We start from the raw sequence: 18,219 nt of genomic DNA, 5'->3' as shown, positions 1-18,219 counted from the left end.
CGTGTGCGTGTGTGTGTGTGTGTGCGTGTGCGTGTGTGTCAATCTGTTATAAGAAAACCTAAGTTCCAATTGGTACTGTTTGACTGATTTTTCTATCATAAAGAAACCTGCGTTCCCAAGGACCAATAGGAGCTTAGGATTCTTATTTTTAAATCAATGTCCTGGTTGACCACAAGATATTGGGAAGGCACTTTGTAACAAAGACATGTAATTTTGGAAACCTTTAAATGCATAATTACTTCTTTACACCCAATAAACAAAGTGAAGAAGAGCAGATTGATAACAAGATGCTGAGAGGAGACAGAATATCTTATGGCCAGATTATTTTCTCACGGCCTCTCACTTTCAGTACTGATCCCTCCACCACGCAAGACGTGACCACTCCTATAAATCCCAGCTTCAAATTAGTGTCAAGAAGACGTCTAGCTTGTTTTACCAGGCGTGCTTTGAATCCATTCTGGCTTAAGGAAATGTAATTGTAGCTAATTCTACAGTGTGACAAAACGATTTTACACCAAAAGGTTGTTAGTATGTTAATATTGTGTTCACGGCCAAGCTTAACTTCATTCTTCTGTTTAAAATTTGATTTTAGATCTATAATGTATAATGTGTAAAATATAAGTATTTAGTTGTATTTATTATTTATTATAGCAGTTGCATGTTTTCTATTGCGCCTTCTTGCATAATTTTGCATAATTATGTATCAATATTATAATGTATGTATCCTACGTTTATAAATGCTCTTAAATGTTGTACAGGAGCTGAAAAGAGGCGTGTCCTGTTACCCATGTGTGACAAAACTGTGATAAATAAACATGGAAATATTTATGATTTATAAATCCTCATCTTTTAGCTAAAATGTTTAAGTTACTAGTAAAAAATTGCGTCTTTTTTCAATGTGCCAATTTTCTTAAAGAAATCATGACTTATATGAGGAATGCATCTTTAATTGTTTCTCCTATATAAATATGTGCTGTCAACAAAAATCCGCAAAAAATTGGGCTTAGAAATCCAAGTTGGATCTTTATTCTTGAAATAAATCTATAAACGCCAGGCTGCAGCATTATGCAATATTACTTGACAATTATGATGAATATCAATGGCACAGTTCTGGTCACATAATTGAGATACAAGTAAAAATAGCAATACCGTTTTAATGTCGCCCTTTGCAGTTCATCACGTAGAAGTCATCATCCATTTACTCAAATGTCTACATCAAATGGTATCAAAGTTAATGATCAATATGCAGCAGAGGGAGCTCATTTAGCAACCAATAGAATTATTTTGCCCTATCGTCTTAACATTATATTTTAAGAGACCACATTGCTGAAAACGACCCTTACCTTCCTCGTCACCATTTTGACTAAAAGGCGTCATAAATCCCATTAAGCCGTTAAAAGTGCAATGATGGTGCATGCAGTTGTTCTGTTTTCTGCTAATTAAGATTTCTGTTTTTTTTCTCCGCATGCATGAGCGGGTGAGTTGTTGTTAATCATCCTATTTGCCATAATGGGTTGTGCAGAAGGTATCTCGGGGACTGTACTTTTGTTCCCTTCATTGCCTGGTAGACGTAACGTTACGTTCCCCTGACAATTCCCATTACATGCAGACGATGCCGGAGAGCATTTACCAAAACAGACTGCGTCTATACCTGGAGGGCCTCGATTTCTCATTAAGGATACGTTACCATGAATTTTAACTCTTGTTTTCATTAATAAGGCAGTGTTGATTATATGTTTGACATCCACGCGCTGATGAAATTTCGTCCATTGAAGAAATTAAAGCAGCTGTGAGCAAATATATGCAGTAATTTGCAATTAAAAAAATTGGAAAACATAGTGCCAAAACTAATTCCAAAGAAAATGTAAAGAAAGTGAAAATGTAGAGTCTATTATTCTCCATAGCATACTCTGTGTGTTTTAGTCATTTGATAAATTTTGCGTTTAGTCATTTGTTCAACCCTTATGATTACATAAATTTCATAATGAAGGCAACTTTACTTTTGCCAGACTTGTCTTTTTATTCGCATCACTTTCTGGGGTCATAGGATGTCATTCATGTAATAAAATCAACATGGCCTAATGGCAGAAGGTAATACAGCATGCAGTTATCTTTGCGTCGTTGCTTGCTCCAATGAAGAGAAAGAATTTGACTGTAGATTGTTAATCCAGCATCTGGATGAAAATGTTACTTTTGGCTCTGAAGAACTGTTATGCCCCTGCAGTTGGGTATAGTTGTTGCCACAATTGCTATTTTTGTTGTAGATGCTAGAATAAGCATTATGTTTATGGCTGCCATGTATTTTCATTTTGATTTGTTTCGAGTCTGTTGTTACACCAGGGAACTCGTTTGCTTTGAACACCTGTAGTTGAAAATGGTTTCTGTCGTACGGTTGCAACTGTTTATTTGACATATTGCCTCAACAGCATATTATCTTGGCCTCCTTGTGTTCTTATTTTAACTTGTTATAGGGACTTACGTTGTTTCACCAAGGGTCCTCATTAACAGATGATGGCTATAAACATTTGGAAATTCTACACCACTTTATTATCATGTTATCATGGCTGCCATGTATTGCTATTTTAACTTGATTTGGGGTTGTTATTTCATTAAGAATGCTCATTTAAAAGTTGCTGCCTTTGAACCTCTGGTATGTAGTTGCATTTGGTTTGTTGTTACAACTGATACAGATTCTAGAATAAACTTCGACAGCAAATTATCGGATCTGCCATCTGTTGTTAGTTTGCCTTGTTTATGCACGAGGCTTTCATTTTATTTATTCATTGATTGATCATACTTGATGCCAGGCGCCAGTTCAAATCCTCCAGCTGCTTCTTGTTTGAACCGTTAGACATCACTACAGGCGGTGGCGTCCTCCCTGGTTAAACCTCCGTATTTGTATGCAAAGACGGTTTCCCTGGATTACAGCACACACTTCGTCGTCCCTAGATAGTAAACTTGGAAATAAACCAATGGTTTGTGGCTTTATCCGGTGAACAATGTAAGATTCCAACGCATGGGCACGCTAAGACCCTCTGAGTAAGATGAACGGGTCGCATGTGACAAGAATTTATTGCCTTCTTTTATCAATGTCCACGGATTAGGCTAAAACATGTCCCGTCAGCTTATACCTAATCCAGGAGTGGTTAGGGAAAAAATTCCAATCAACTTTGCATCATAGAGCCCCGAGGATACGCCCTCAATACTACTAGTCACTGATAATTGGCACATGGAAGGCTGGTGCTTTAACTTTAAAAAAAAGAGAGATGAATTAAAGAGTTATGTGAAAATGGCATTGAATCTCTAAAATGTCCTTCGTAATATGTCTTCATGACTTTGATCTGCTGAGTCGAAATTGCCGCCTTTGTAATCTTGCCAGGTAATAAAAGCTGACCGTATCGTTGAGAAAAATGGTTCCATTTTACACTCATTCGCGCCGACTATATATTCCTATATGTGTCCCAGATCGAATCATCTAATAGAGATTTTCCCCCTTGAAGGTAATCATACACATAATTCTAAACGTAATTAGCTGCTATTTGACCCATAAGCTTCATCAATGGCGGGCAATGATATGGTGAAAAATCACCGGAATACCTGCCGTAATTTCACCTAATTGATGCCACGATGTCCTGGTCCAATTAGCTGTCATGGTGTGATGTAGTGGCTGGGCTGCTATCGGGTACAAAGTGGCCCAATATTTCAAACTCGTAACGTCGTTTTATTATCATCGCAGCTCCAAACTGCGATTTATATAAGGAAAGGTGAAGGTTTTGAAATGCATTACCTGTCGCCAGCCTTTGTAAGTTACGGTCTCAACTTCTACCAACGACAGTAAATATAAGGAACACGTAATGGTATACATGAAGTGAATTACTTGGCTTATATGTATATGAGATCTGTATATGCGATGAAATGTAATCTACGTAGGTTGTGTTGTTGAGTGCTATAGCCGTAATGTGGGAATACCTATAGTAACAAATCTTATTTATCTTGTTTTCTTATGGAAAGAAATATTTCCTTATGTGAAGAAAATCCAAATCAAGAAACCTACCACAAAATATCTGAATGTATAATTGTATTCTATTTCTTATTTCCTTTCAATCTTTTTCTACAGTTCGGAAAATATTTCTAGTATGATGCTCATCAATACGAATTTTCAAGATCTGTTCGTTGTCATAGGTCAGATACGCTAATATTCTATCCTTAAGATCTATTTTTCGTTAAACGTTTTGTTTTACCAAAAAGAACAGTATAGATGTATAGTTGACTGCATCAATTATAGTTTGAGTGGGCCATAAAATTGTATAAGATATTGAATTGAGAAGAGCTGATTCGTGTACGCAAAAGAGCTTTAATTTACCTGAAAGCATTACATCGTATTTGACAGTTGCTCGATATAGATGTGATGGACGGATCAAAGATGGCAATATTGGCCCTGATGAATACAATATCCGAACACTGTCAAAGGCCAACTATAATGTAGGAATCGATAATTTGGTGCCCCTTAAGAGAGAGAGAACCTGATGTCCCTGAATGTAGCACACTATTTGAATAGAACGGACGTGTTAAATTCCATAATATCAAACTGTCAAACAGTTATGGCTGTTATTTGTCTCCATGTTACCATGTGGTCATATGGTGCTTTTAAAGTTTGCAGTTTTATGTTCTTGCTTGGCCGAGAGGGCGACAATTTTTATGATATCAAGGACATATGAATCATAAAGGTGGTGAAATATTGCGATCGGTAGAAAGATTACATCGGTATTATTGTATTTATTGTGCACATATAGCCTTTGTATGAGGAACATTTGTCAGGTTATAGATCGATATTGTGGAATGGCCTTTATTAATATGGCCAATGAACCTGTTGAATATTATATAACTTCGACGACGATATTGTGGAATGGCCTTTATTAATATGGCCAATGAACCTGTTGAATATTATATAACTTCGACGACGCACAATGCAAGAGGACCATTTCTTTTTCAATATCAACCATATAACACAGTAGCATTGTGTAGAGTACTAAACTGCCGTTTAAATGTCTAAAAACGTCTGTTACCTTCCACCATCGTAATCCCTGACCAGCTTGATTGAGATATTTGGCACTGTTTCGACTATATTGTGCACGTTTGCTCTCCTGTGCAGTTTGAGATTCAGGAATATTAATCGAAGCTAGATACTCATTTCCACTTGAGTGAAGAAAGTCGTGTAAAGTGCCCTTCCCAAGGGTACAAGATCGGTGGCATGGAAGGGTTTGAACCCGGGACCACTTGGTTCTGAACCGAACACTCTGCTATTACGTGACATGACCCCACATGATAAGAAAGGATGCCGTAGAAACATCAATTTGAAAGTGTCGGTGTGCATTTTATGTAATCTCTTGTATTCTTGCTTGTCTTCTCTCCTAGTGCCACCGACGGTTAGGCTTTCTATGCCGAGAAGAGGAGAAGCTGTGGAACACACCACATTATCCATCCACTGTTCCGTGGAGAACACAAGTGCCTTAGTCAGCCCTATATACTGGACAAAAGACGGGAGTATCATCGACACCAGTTTGCGGATGTCGGTCACGTTAAAAAGTGGGGACAACATCAGGAACACTTCGTTAGTGATTCCGTACGTCGAGAGAAAAGATGGCGGGAATTATTCGTGTGTGGCGGAGTACCTCACGGGGTTTCAGGCGGCCAGCGTTCTATTAGACGTGCTGTGTAAGTACGGCTCAGATTCAGATTCAGCTTTCAGTGAACTAATTCTTTAAACACACCTTAAAGCATGCGTAAAGGTACATACGTATGAGAGAAAAAAACGGAACATTTACGCATACTTAAATGTAGGCTTAGATAATGGATTTTTTGCAGTGTTTATTTGTATTGACTTATAGTAGGTCAAATACATGTGCAAACATGGTGTGCCAACATATACACCGGGGATTTAATGTTTTTCTTAAAATACTTAATTGAACAAAATACAACAAAGTTTAAAATTTAATTCGATTTTGGTGTTAAAAAATATGCAAATGTATACAAATTGTATATTTCAGTAATGCTACAAGTAAATGCCGTGATGAAAGAATATACGGGAAAGGATCACAAATAAGATTATTTCTACCACATATACACACTTATTAGAATAAAATAAGGGTAAAAAATCAGCTGCCATAATTATAGTAATGATAATAAATGAATGGATGGGTAAACAGTAAGGTTCTAATAAGCTAGGAATAAAGAAGGGGTCATTTGGTTTTGCTCTTCGTAGCCCTACGCGGACTCTCTGTTGCCCCTTCCAATCATTAGCTTACATAAAATTACATAATGATGATGACCTTAGGCCTTTGTCTAGTTTGTTTTACAAAACAAAGATAAATTGGAGGCATTGACTAAGGATACTTCAAGGTCGTCTTTAAACCCCTAACAGCACTTTAACTTTTGCAGGATTAACTTTACGTGCCTCAGGGCCAACTTAGGAATCAAGTGGGATCAGGAACATACATAATATTAGCTACAGCGGTATCAAAACAGTTTAGGAACTACAGCATTAATACCATGTTACGGGTTTGACCAAAGAAATGCAAAGCAGTATCATTAGTCGCATAGCACGCATTTCCTATAAATCGGTGATGCTGGATTTCCATAAATACATCTTATCATGGCGCGTGGGTTATGGGACCTTCGAGCCACTAGACTGTGGGAAACGACCTCTTAAATTAATGAGCTATCCAAAGGAGTGGGACTGGGTGTCTTTGTGGGGAGGATCTGCGATACATTAACGAGTGATGGCTTTGAAAACATGAAACTGTTGGCACTCCACAAGCTCCCATTGGAGCATCTTTGTCAATGATGGATGGATGCAAGACGGACACTGTGAGAAGAAGGAACTGTCGCAAGAATTATCCATCTTAAGACCGTTGACTTTTATTGAACGAAACGATATTTACGCATACCTTAAAGCATATGATCTATTTTAGTACAACATTTATGCATAATTTAAGGTAGGCTTGAATATCGTTTCGTTCAATGAAAGTCAATGGTCTTAACATGGATAATTCCCGTGTCAATAAGGTCACGTGTCTGTAACCGTAACTCTTGCGACATCATGTTTTGAAGTGATTGGTCATTCATTATCCCGATGAAGGCTACAGTGGTCGTTGAAAATTTGATCTCTGTGTAATCTTTGTGTTAAGTTCACCATTTTACCATGATTACCAATACAGATGAACATTCACGATAATGAAAAGTCGTTATTTGTCTCCCATATAAGTGTCATGTTAAACATTACAGACGCGGCAAAGATCATCAACATCTCCAATCCCATCGTGCCTTTCGTCGGAGAAAGCGTCGAGCTGCTGTGTCAAGCCGAAGGTAACCCCACCCCCAACGTCACGTGGTACAAGGCAGGACTCGGGGAGCCAATCGCCTTTGTCCGCGGGGTCAACAGGAGGGCTTCCGCCTCCGTCACCATTCCTGAGTTGAAGACCAATGAGAGCCAAGATTACCTTTGCGTGGCATCCAATGACGTTGCCGATGCCGACTTCAAGTCTGTGTTCATTTCATTCGTTGAAACAGCAGCCATGACAGGTGGGTAACAATCCTACAAGTATCAAGTCACCACAGCGCACGGCGTCTGCGCCAAAACCCTATATATTGAGCATAGCACTTTGACAGATCGTCTCGTTTAACGTCGTGTTCACGTATTTAAAGATGACATCCTGTCTATAGTTGTATAAGTGTAGTGTAGAAAAACACATGGTCAGCAACATGCAAAATTCTGATGCAGCGTTGAGCAAACGTCCGAAGAATAAGGTGAAAAACATATTTTTAGAAAATTATGGTTTTGCGCAGGCACAGTACGTTCTGCTGACATGCTCAGAAGAGTCATATTGTCCTCAATATCCACATAAGTCATAATAATGCAAGTCACATCTCCTGCCCGCCTCCCTAACTGTCAGCTCTATCACTAGATTCTCTTTTGCTGAAAGGACATTGGAAAATTGGTACTGGGCAAGGCAAACATCAATATCTCTTTTTTTTTTAGTTGATAACAATCCAACTCCTGCAGCAAAAAAGTCGGCAACAAATCGACTCAGATCATGAATTGCAGGCATTGCTTAGACAATTGTTTCTTAGATCTCGTTTGCATCTTACTCAACTAGATTCTATCCATTTTCCCTTATCTACGTTCTGGTGCTGCTTCTAAAAGTATCCTGCCTTTGAACAGTTCCTGTATATACGAGATCTCATTGACTCGTTGTTATTCCCTAGCAGAGGTGATATCTCCCGTGCGACGACTGTTCAAGATAGCAATCATAGCCGGCAGCGTTGCAGGCGGGGTTCTGGTGCTCACGGCAATCCTGCTCGTTGCGCTGACGGTGTGCAGGAGAGATAAGCACCGGGCTGCCTGGACTCAGTGCCAGCTCGTCAACGTTGTTCCGCCGATCCCCGAATCAGAGATGGAAGTGGCTCCTAACAACTGCGATGAAGACTTCGATAAACTGGCACACGATGGGGATATTTCGCCAGGTAATTCTTTATGTAATTGTCTCAATTGAAATTCTGCCAAATCGTTCTGCAAACGTACCCTCAAGCAGTTACAAAATGGTGCAAAGTGCTGTAAAAGCGTTTTATTTTTTGGTTTAATTTTTTGTATGACGGAAAAGGAGTTTCCAACAACTGCTAAGAAGACTTCGATAAGCTAACACACGATGGGAATACATGTCTCAGGAAAGGTTTTTATGTATATCGATTGAAATTCTGCCAAATTGCTCTGCAAAAGTATCCTTAAGCAGTTACAGAACTGGTGCAAAGTGCTATAAAAGTATTAACTTTCAAATGGTGGGTTCCTTTTATTTTGCAGCATGAGGTAGGTTTTGCGGTGATTGAAGTTAACTGTTGGCACAATTCTGTAGTAAAAGAGAATGTCGTGATTTCGTGTTTAAGACTCCAATAGATTGTAAAGACGACTTTACCCTGTAAACGTATTCTTAAGCTATTACAAAGTTAGTGAAAAGTGCTATAAAAAACTTTCATTGACGTTTTCTTTATTTTGCGACATGAGGGAAAAGGTGCTTTCATGGTAATTGAAGTTCATGGTTGAAGCAATCTGGTGGTGCAGTAACTTTCTGATTTCGCCTACGTTTAAGACTTCGATAAAACTAGTGTAAGATGGGAGTATGTCTTAAAATGTACGTTCGTATGTATGTCAATTGGAATTCTGCTAAATTGCAATGCAAACGTATACTATTCATTTTCGGGATTGTTTTATTTTCTTGTATGAGGGTATAGGGGGCTTCAACAACTGCAGAGAACACTCCGATAAACTGGCTATAGCACGTACATAATGGGGATATGTCTTCAGGTAAGGTTTTATGGATGTCAATTGAAGTTCTGCCAAATTGCCATGAAAAACATCATCAAGCTGTTACAAAGCTGGTACAAAGTGCTATATAAAAGCATTTACTTTCACGGTGGGCTTATTTTGTGGCATGAGGATTAAAAGGGGAATGAACTTCACGTTTGAAACGATTCTGTTGCACCTTGTCAGGAATGCCATTAATCTGCGTTGAAATAATCGTGTGACATAGTGGTTATGTTGGCTAGAATCCACCAACATGTTGTGCCATTTAGAAAGGCACTTTATACGAATTCCCCCCTCCCCCTCCCTCCCGCAATCGATCACAAACACTCGCACACAATCACTCACTCACTTACTCACTTAGGTGAAAATGAGTACATTGCTTTGGTTAGGGACGTCCCTCTGGTAAGACGTTTGAAAAAAGCATTTCTGTGTTTATGGGGAACCACACCCCACGCACGTTAAAGAACCCACTACACATTTGGAAAAAGAGTAGGGACATGCCCCGGTATTGAATACTACTATCTTACTACCTACAATTTGGTGATTCAATCTGAGTCACCCGGATATAATGTAGGCCTGTCTCGTATTAGCGACACTATTATTTACATCATCCCCCCTGCGGACTCCAGAACACTTTAGTTTTGACTTTGGAATAAGCTATTCTGTGGGATTTAAGAGATTCGCGGCGTTACTCAAAACGTCAAAAAATCAATTCATAGCCACTTCATTTTGACATTCAGTAAAGTAGAAGCGATTTGATTGAAATCATGACAGACATTTCAAGCGGGGAAGATTAACTCTGATGTTAGATATTTTCAATGAAGCGACTAATATTTCGCTAAATCTGAAATCCATCATATCATCAGCTTGAGTTTGTAAGACTTATTTGTAAAAGGTCAGAGACAAGTTTCCATTGATATTGATTCATCTCAGCTAAAGGATAATCCATAAATCCCGGTGTACATGTCAAATCATCATTATGTTGTCAGGGACATAATGGATTGTTTCGTCACTATCCCTCAGACACATTACTGTTAAGAAGGCGTGAGCAGAATTTGAAAGGACAGCTCAACGCATTAAATTCACTTGAGGCGATTTCATGGCAGCAAAACCTGGATTTTAAAACCCTTTTTCTGGTCATTTCCAATGTAGTAAAGTTGCATCAACCAATGTCTTTTTAAAAGGCCAGTAATAAGTAGCAGTATTTGAAAGGACAACCCAGCACACTGATTTATGACAGGCCTTGTCACAAAGACTATTCATAGCTTTTATAACCCCAAGTCTGGCTGATAGCTGTAAAAACCATCTGTTGAAATTGATAGGCGTGGGATAACTTGTAAATGCAACGAGGAATAAGCTAAAGATAGAACTGAAAGGTCTTCGGCATTTCAAGTTTCAGTTACAATATCAGTTGTAGATGTCGATAACATTTTGAAAGTAGCATGATCATATCCAATGTAAATCTTTATAACGATACCTAAAGCGTATTAGACCAAAATGTTAACATACTCATGTATGCATCAATTTGTCTAACTCATTAAGTAAACTTTTTGGCAGAACCTTTAAACCTGAAGATCAACCTTGAAAAACAAGCTGGTAGTTGGCTTAAAATTATATTTAAACTGCCGTGTATCGGCGTTTCTGAATAAGCATGCGTTTATTATTAGCAACTGGGCACTCAAACGGTATTCTTTGTCTTACTTCACTTTCTTCCCCTTTCTTCTTTAAATTTCTTATATGACAGAGTTACTCCCCAGCCAACCTTGCCCTCTTCAGTTCAATATCGTTACTCTATGATTTATTATTCAGGTCTGCTCCCCGTCTGGGTAATAAATAAGATCAACCGTAACTGCAGCAAAAATACAATGAAATATACATCCGTACACTACTGATGTTCCCAGTGGGACTAACCTTAGTGCCACCGTGAGCTCTAGAGTAGTCGACTCGCCGTCTGAAGTTTGATTTTATGTTCGTTTTCTTAAACAACGGGGATGGAGGGTGACTAAGAGCATCAGAGGAAAAGCATTTATGGTGCAGCTTTACTGTAGTTTCCAGAAAGCTGTATGGCCATAAAGTAGCATCGAGGGAAGTAGTACTCTTTTTAACGGCACCCAAAATGATGTTAGGGCAGAAAAACTTGACATACAAAGTCAAGATCAAGGTTGGTTTTTTAATGTAGTAGTAAGTTGAATCAACTCTATCACATAGATATCTTTGAGGCAAAAATGTGAGGTTGCTGGTGGAAACGGTTACTTGTTTTGTTTCATAGTTAGGTTCTAGCTATATATTAGAGGTACCCAAAAAGTAAGGTACTCCTCGAGAATTTTGCTTTGGGGACTATTTCAAACGCTTCTTGTATGAAACGATGACAAAATTTGCTAATAAAAGGCAGCATATGTCAATATCAAGCAGGTTTTTCCTCGTCCAGAATATTTTGTTGTTGTTTTGCCGTCCTGCTGGAAATTGTAGTGAACGCCAATGTGATTTCAGGGTGGCAAAACACAAATATTCTGGATGAGGAAGTCTGTCCAACGTTGACATTTACTGCAATTTCTTTGTACATTTTCGTCATGATTACATACTTGAAGCGTTTAAAGTATGACAAAACAAGCTACGTGAGGCGTCTCTTTATTTTTTTTTTTGGGGGGGGGGCACCGTTCATAACTAGCTCGAACCAGTCTACCTACACAAAGAACCGTTTTCAGAAATATCAGTTTGCTATGGGGTAGGGTTGACACAACTTACGACATTAAAAAGAATAACCAGGGTATTGACTGAATGAAAATCCAGTTTTGCTGCCCCGAAGTTGCATCGGGCGCCTTAAAAAAAGTTTTGACGCTTTTATCTTCTGTTATTTATATATGAATAACAGAAGGGATAGGGTTGGGTTGGGAAAGGGTTGACACAACTTACTACATAAAAGAATAACCAGGGTGTTGACAGAATGAAAATCCAGTTTTGCTGCCCTAAAGTTGCATTGGACGCCTTAAAAAAAGTTTTGACGCTTTTATCTTCTGTTATTTATATATAAATAACAGAAGGGATAGGGTTGGGTTGGGAAAGGGTTGACACAACTTACTACATAAAAGAATAACCAGAATATTGACTGAATGAAAATCCAGTTTTGCTGCCCTGAAGTTGCATTGGGCGCCTTTAACAAAAGGTTTGACGCTTTTATCTTCTGTTATTTCCATAAATCAGACCGCTGCGTGGCCAGAGCCATCATGCCTTACGAGGTCAGCGAGCCCGGTCTACTCCATTTGAATGTCAACGACGTCGTTGAAGTGCTCAAAACCGGGAATGACGGATGGTGGTTCGGGTACTGCCAGGGAAAGGTCGGGGCCTTTCCTGCCGCTTGCGTCGAGATCCTCACGAAGCCGGATACGCTAAGCAGAGGTTGGGCATTCGTTTGTTAATCTTCTATTGATCCTGCGGTGACTCGGTGGAAAATATATGTGGTGCTGGTAATGGAAACTGCTTTAATGTTGACGTGATTCAAGCCGAGATATGGTTTTTACAATGAATCAATATAAAAGAGTCGAACAAATTCTGTTTAACGTAGGCTAATAATTTCCTCGCAATGATAATTCTTACCTGAGTACCCGATTAGACGCCTGTCCGTTTTGCGGAGGCTCGTTCTTTTTCATAGTGGCCCGTGAAACCCCGTCACACACAGCCGGATATGGCGTCCCGAACAGTGCCAACCACCCAGCCCCCACACCGTGGTTGGGAATAGCTGGAGTGCAAGGTCGGTTGCTTTTCGGAGTGGTTGGCTACTGTTCGGCTGCACCAGCAGAATATTTTAACTTAAAACATTTGAATATTTAGGAGTGGACATATGGTTGGGCTAGTTGGAAAGTTCGTTGGGGACTGATAGTCTGGAGGTTGGCGTGCGTTAGAAAGCATGACTGTGAAACTTAATATAAAAGCCTGAAAAGTTAATTGTTCAAGCGAAAATTACAAAATTTCGCAAAAGAATGCCTATCGGAAACTCGTTGCCATGGCAACACGAAAAATTATCTACCTATCTACTGATATGAAACTGTTTCTAGGAATATTTTATGAAAATTCACCAAGTTTGGTGGTTCTAGCGCAAGTCGTTCGGATGCCATGCGACTTCAAAGCGTTAAAAGTGGGAATCAGTAGGCATTAAAAGCATACTACGTCTCTTGAATTAATCTATTTTAAAACACGTCAGGTTCTAGAGACATCGCCAAAGCCACTAACATCTATCTGAGTTATGTGAAGCGTTAGAAAGTTCTAGCAGACACATATAACGTTATAAAGTGCAGGTCAGTAGCTATTGAAAGCAAACTGCCATTCTAGGATTGCGTCTTGCACTTTTTGGGACACATATATTAATATCGTCACAGTCACAGACGTCCGAATAATGTAAAGCGTTAGAAAATTCTTAGTAGACAGATCACGTTTGAAACGGAAGTTTAGCCACTCTTGGATTACAATACGTTAACATCGCCACAGTCAGTAACATCTGAGTCATGTAAAGTGTTAGAAAATTCCTAGCAGACAGATAACGTAAATGGCTGAGGTCAGTAGCTACTAAAACTATTTTTGGAATACAATACGTTAACATTCCGACAGCAACCAAGATCTGAGACATATTCCTAGTAGACAGATAGCGTAAATGGCTGAGGTCAGTAGCTATTAAAAGAATACTACGTCTCTCGGATTACGTCTGGCGAAAAACAAGTCAGCCAAACAAAGCGGCAAATGTCCCTACGAGACAATCCATTATAGGATAATCGATCGACAGATGGGAAACGAGTACGCCATTAGGGTAATTCCACAGTAAAACTCCTGTTTCTCTCCATGCATGACCACTCGTCAAAAGGTTTCTCCAGCCTTCCTTTCTAGAAATGACAATTACGTATAATTCCATTAACTTTGGAGAATCGATTCCCTAATCAAAGTCGTGTTGCACGATAATGGGTATAGACAGGGGCTATATGTTTATTTTTGGATGAATTGGACAAGTTACATCGATTTTATAGTATTACGCATATCATATGCAGTTATATTAAGATATGTTGATATAGACCTAGTATCTTCCATTTTCATTTGTACAATTTTCATTTGTACTATTTTATATTTATTTTTATTTTTTGACGAATTGGACAATTTGGCATTCATGTGCACGCATATCAGATGCATTTATATTGAGATATATTGATACAGACGTAGTATCTGCCATTTGCATTTGTAAACTTTCACATTTGGCACTTATACATATATCACAGAGACCTTTAAATACACGCTACAATATCAACCTTGAAAAAACAACCGAGTGAATGCTATTGCATACGTTTCCAGCATTACTTATAGTACAGTAATGATGTATTTTCTTCTACATTAAGCAATCGCAGCTCTCTTGAGGTTTAGTTTACGAGGGTGTCTGCTGACTGAGAATATTGTAATTATAATGCCTATGCTTGAAACAATGCCAAATGCCATATCACGAAACTACAACATCTGTATAGAACGAGCGATTTATATTCATTATTTGGCGATGCACCACCCGACTCAAACCCAATAATACAGCGATATAACGGATGACAAAGAATGATATCAACGTTGCTTATTATGCAGATGGCTTCTACACTATGGATGATATGTATTGGCTAATGATAAAACATTGCCAAGGTCAGTATAGTGCTTTGGAGTCCTGATTATAAATCATGCACACTCTCCTGGCAATGTTGATTCCGAATTAGTTTGGGCTATTCTGTCCAATGGCAGCATCAATTTCTGACACAACATTATGCTAAAAGTAAGGAAGGTAAGTTTGAAATCATTGAAACAGTATTTTCCCATTTTCAATACTGATCAAAGGAGGCCGTATATAATGACAGCAAATGACCAATGACTATATAGAATGAGATGTGAATGTGCCTTTAAAATCATTTGTGAAATCATTTCTAGAAGTTATAAATTTTACCACTGATTTTCAAAGCACATCACTCATCTAATATTGTAATATTGTATGGCATTTTGCAAAGTAGTCTAGTATCTTGTGCATTTGATATATGGCAATAGATGGCATACGTTGTACCCTGCACAATTTGTTTTACAAAATTATAATTAATAGTTGTTATCATTATTATTTTAACACAAAACAGGTCGTCGCCGGAGCAGTTCCACACAAGTTCCTGAGTGTGAATGCTCGTATGCAACACTTCCACTTAGAACACACAGGTGTTCTTCTAAGGTATGTTGGAAGAAGAAAGCAAATTCCCTATCATTTAAAAGATCCAGAAATGGCAAGACGCTCTATAGGATGGATTTTTGAATCGAATTTACTGCCAAACCAAACGATTGTTACCGAGTAGCCTGGGACGTTTTATCAAACAATTTTTTCAGCAGCACCAATAGAGAGAATTGCATGACGCATTTGTTAAATAGATAATGGAAAATTGAGATACCACATGTATCCTTCTTCCGCTTGCACCTAATGCAATTTCAGGGCGGCAAAACTTGATTTTCAACGTAAATTTTCTGGCCATTCTTTTAATGCATGAAGTTGAATCTACCCTACCTCATAGAATACTGATATCTGTAAGGCAAAAATGCCATGTCACTGATGGAAAACGACAGATTGTGTTCTATCTTTAGCTATTTGTGGCTGGTACCCAAGAAATAAATAGACGCCTCTCGTAGCTCGTTTGCTTTAAGTAAAAACTGATGACATGTGCTAAGAAATAGCAACAAATGTCAATATCATCAGACAGATTTTCTCATCCGAAATATGTCGGCCTAAATTTCCATTGGTCCCCTTAAAGCTAGTTATTTCCTGCATACGCAAAGGTTTCTTCGTAACACCGAATGTTTTCTTTATCCCCAGGAGCAAATAGATGACAGAACTTTACCGTTACGACGATGTTACAAGACGAAAGAGCGCAGTCCCCGCCAACATCGTAAATATTCAGATTCAGAAATGCAAGTGGACGGACATCAAACAATACCGACTGTCTCTGGGCGTGTTACAACGAACCTTTAACGGACACACTAGCAACATTTCTTCATTTATAGAACACTATTTGTATCTGATGGTGGCTGCTACTATGTGCAGCAGATATTGATGCTGCATATGATCTACTCGTGGTACAATCGAATCTCTGTAGAGGTATACTCTCCAATACTCCATAAACATCTATATATAACTTTGCGGTTTAAAGTGTAATATAGCTCATGGATTGACTGAAACCAGATAGAATCTCAGCAATACTAGTCCTGGACCTGCCAGTTAGTATGGCGGCGGAAATTACCGACAACATATACGACAAAAAGTTTACAAAGTGATATCTGTCTTCAAATTTACAGCGTTGTTAACTTTATTATAGTATACTCGTATAATTTCTCTTGCAATCGCTGTTTAAATGTGCAGGTTGCTGATAGAATCAACATGTTTCAAGATCGTGCCATTTTCTCTTCAAGATTAAGACACTCGTCTGAAGATCGATGTCGCAATGCTTGTGCTTCTTGAAAAGAATGCACTATGTTATATCTATGATTAAAAGGTAATATTCTAGGTAATATTTCTTTGACAAGGGAGCTTATGCTTTGGTCATGTTGATCTTGACCTCTTATGTGGAAACTTTTACACAATGGGTAGTATAGAAAGGGAACCTTTTTGCGCTATTCTATATTGCACCTTTGTGTCTGTGCATATAGTGCAATACAATGATAATACATCTAACATCCAATTGCATTGATGTCTTTGAAGACATACGAATTGATCTGCTTATTTAATAAAATGCAGTTACATTTCATTCTTTTGTCTAACGTATGCTGTGATGTTTTACAGCTCTTTTGTGACGTGTTCAGGCAATACAAAACTGTTCTAGTTCTGGTTAAAGGCCATGCGATATGGCTTACCACCAATTCAGCAACTTTTGTTATCGCAGTACAGCACCCACAGCCAGAGCTACAGGGCCTGATCCTCTTGACTGCGTAATCACGTTATTTATGTCTTTTCCATATGCAACAACTCTTTACGTTGGGGAACCGGCTAGCCAAGACATCAAGGCAGGCGTGACATCAAGGTGCATTCGTGATCTTTGTTCTTCTGCACTGTCTACAACCCTCTTTGCAAATGGCCGCCATGGGACTAACTGCATGAGCAGAGGATACGGTCCAAGAGAATCTTCAAGGATTTCATATCTCAAGACTCTCAAGCCATGACTTTGCGTCTGTCTTCACCGTGGGCCAGAATTCGTGGCGTCTTGGTTCAGAGCTTGATGTACTGCGATTGAGCTACAAGAAGAAACCTCCTTTCTTAGAGGAAAGAGCCCTAAGGTCCTTCTGTAAGCCTATACGTGAATCTTGCTTTAGTCGCAGACATGAAACTGGTCTGGCGCATTCGAGTCACGTACTTGAAGACGAGCGTTTTTCAATCATGAAATGACCTTCCTAGTATGTGACCACAGTTTGGGAAATACATTCGCAATGTCTCAATTACAGTGACACTGGAAGTAAATATATGGCTGGATTATTTGACGTATTTCACTGTTACGACAATTAACGAGTGGAATGAATTTATCTCCCCAAGTGTGTCGTTTCTGATTACCTAAATGTAAGGTCGTCTTCGGTTCCCGCCGTTTGGCTGATTATTGGGATGCGTATTAATCTTACGGAGTGTAAGGTTCGGCCAGATATGCACGCACTTTGCTGCTAAAGCCGGGAACCGCCGAATTACCGTCTACTTCATCAATGCATCATTGCACGCTCCGCTGATGAGTCATTTTCCCGTAAACGGATCATTTGTTGGACGTACCGGCAGCAGTAACGTGAATGACAGGCTTATGTTTGCATTTAATCCCCCGATTCTGTGACAAAATAAAGGG

General features: G+C 38.9%; 2 protein-coding genes across 3 annotated transcripts in view; both read left to right on the top strand.

The window, feature by feature from the left end:
• LOC109475150 (putative uncharacterized protein DDB_G0282133) overlaps positions 1-7,564 on the top strand; it is a 31,420-nt gene extending 23,856 nt beyond the window's left edge. The window contains exons 5-7 of the mRNA XM_019775685.1: positions 5,416-5,715; positions 7,285-7,365; positions 7,542-7,564. Coding sequence (XP_019631244.1) covers positions 5,416-5,715; positions 7,285-7,365; positions 7,542-7,564 — 404 coding nt within the window. The remainder of the gene's footprint in view (positions 1-5,415; positions 5,716-7,284; positions 7,366-7,541) is intronic.
• On the top strand, positions 7,502-16,685 carry LOC109475225 (rho GTPase-activating protein gacJJ-like). Of its 2 annotated transcripts, XM_019775823.1 has the most exons (5): positions 7,502-7,581; positions 8,269-8,523; positions 12,560-12,754; positions 15,496-15,584; positions 16,218-16,685. In XM_019775823.1, exons 1-5 carry the CDS (start codon positions 7,575-7,577, stop codon positions 16,371-16,373), a joined length of 702 nt encoding a protein of 233 aa, XP_019631382.1. In that variant the 5' UTR covers positions 7,502-7,574; the 3' UTR covers positions 16,374-16,685. The 2 variants fall into 2 exon arrangements, with proteins under 2 accessions (XP_019631382.1, XP_019631383.1); XM_019775824.1 differs by lacking the exon at positions 15,496-15,584.
• Positions 16,686-18,219: the final 1,534 nt, after the last annotated feature.

Source organism: Branchiostoma belcheri, unplaced genomic scaffold, assembly GCF_001625305.1.
Source record: "Branchiostoma belcheri isolate BF01 breed outbred unplaced genomic scaffold, Haploidv18h27 scaffold33, whole genome shotgun sequence".
NCBI classification, from domain to species: Eukaryota; Metazoa; Chordata; class Leptocardii; order Amphioxiformes; family Branchiostomatidae; genus Branchiostoma; species Branchiostoma belcheri.
Note: the sequence above shows the minus strand (reverse complement) of the source record. Positions and strands in the feature narration are given on the sequence as shown.

Bases quoted from the DNA above. Each gene is read 5' to 3' on its own strand.
- LOC109475225 (XM_019775823.1), top strand. The intron at 12,755-15,495 runs GTTGGGCATTCG...AACACAAAACAG, and splicing joins GCCGGATACGCTAAGCAGAG to GTCGTCGCCGGAGCAGTTCC. The intron at 15,585-16,217 runs GTATGTTGGAAG...CTTTATCCCCAG, and splicing joins CACACAGGTGTTCTTCTAAG to GAGCAAATAGATGACAGAAC.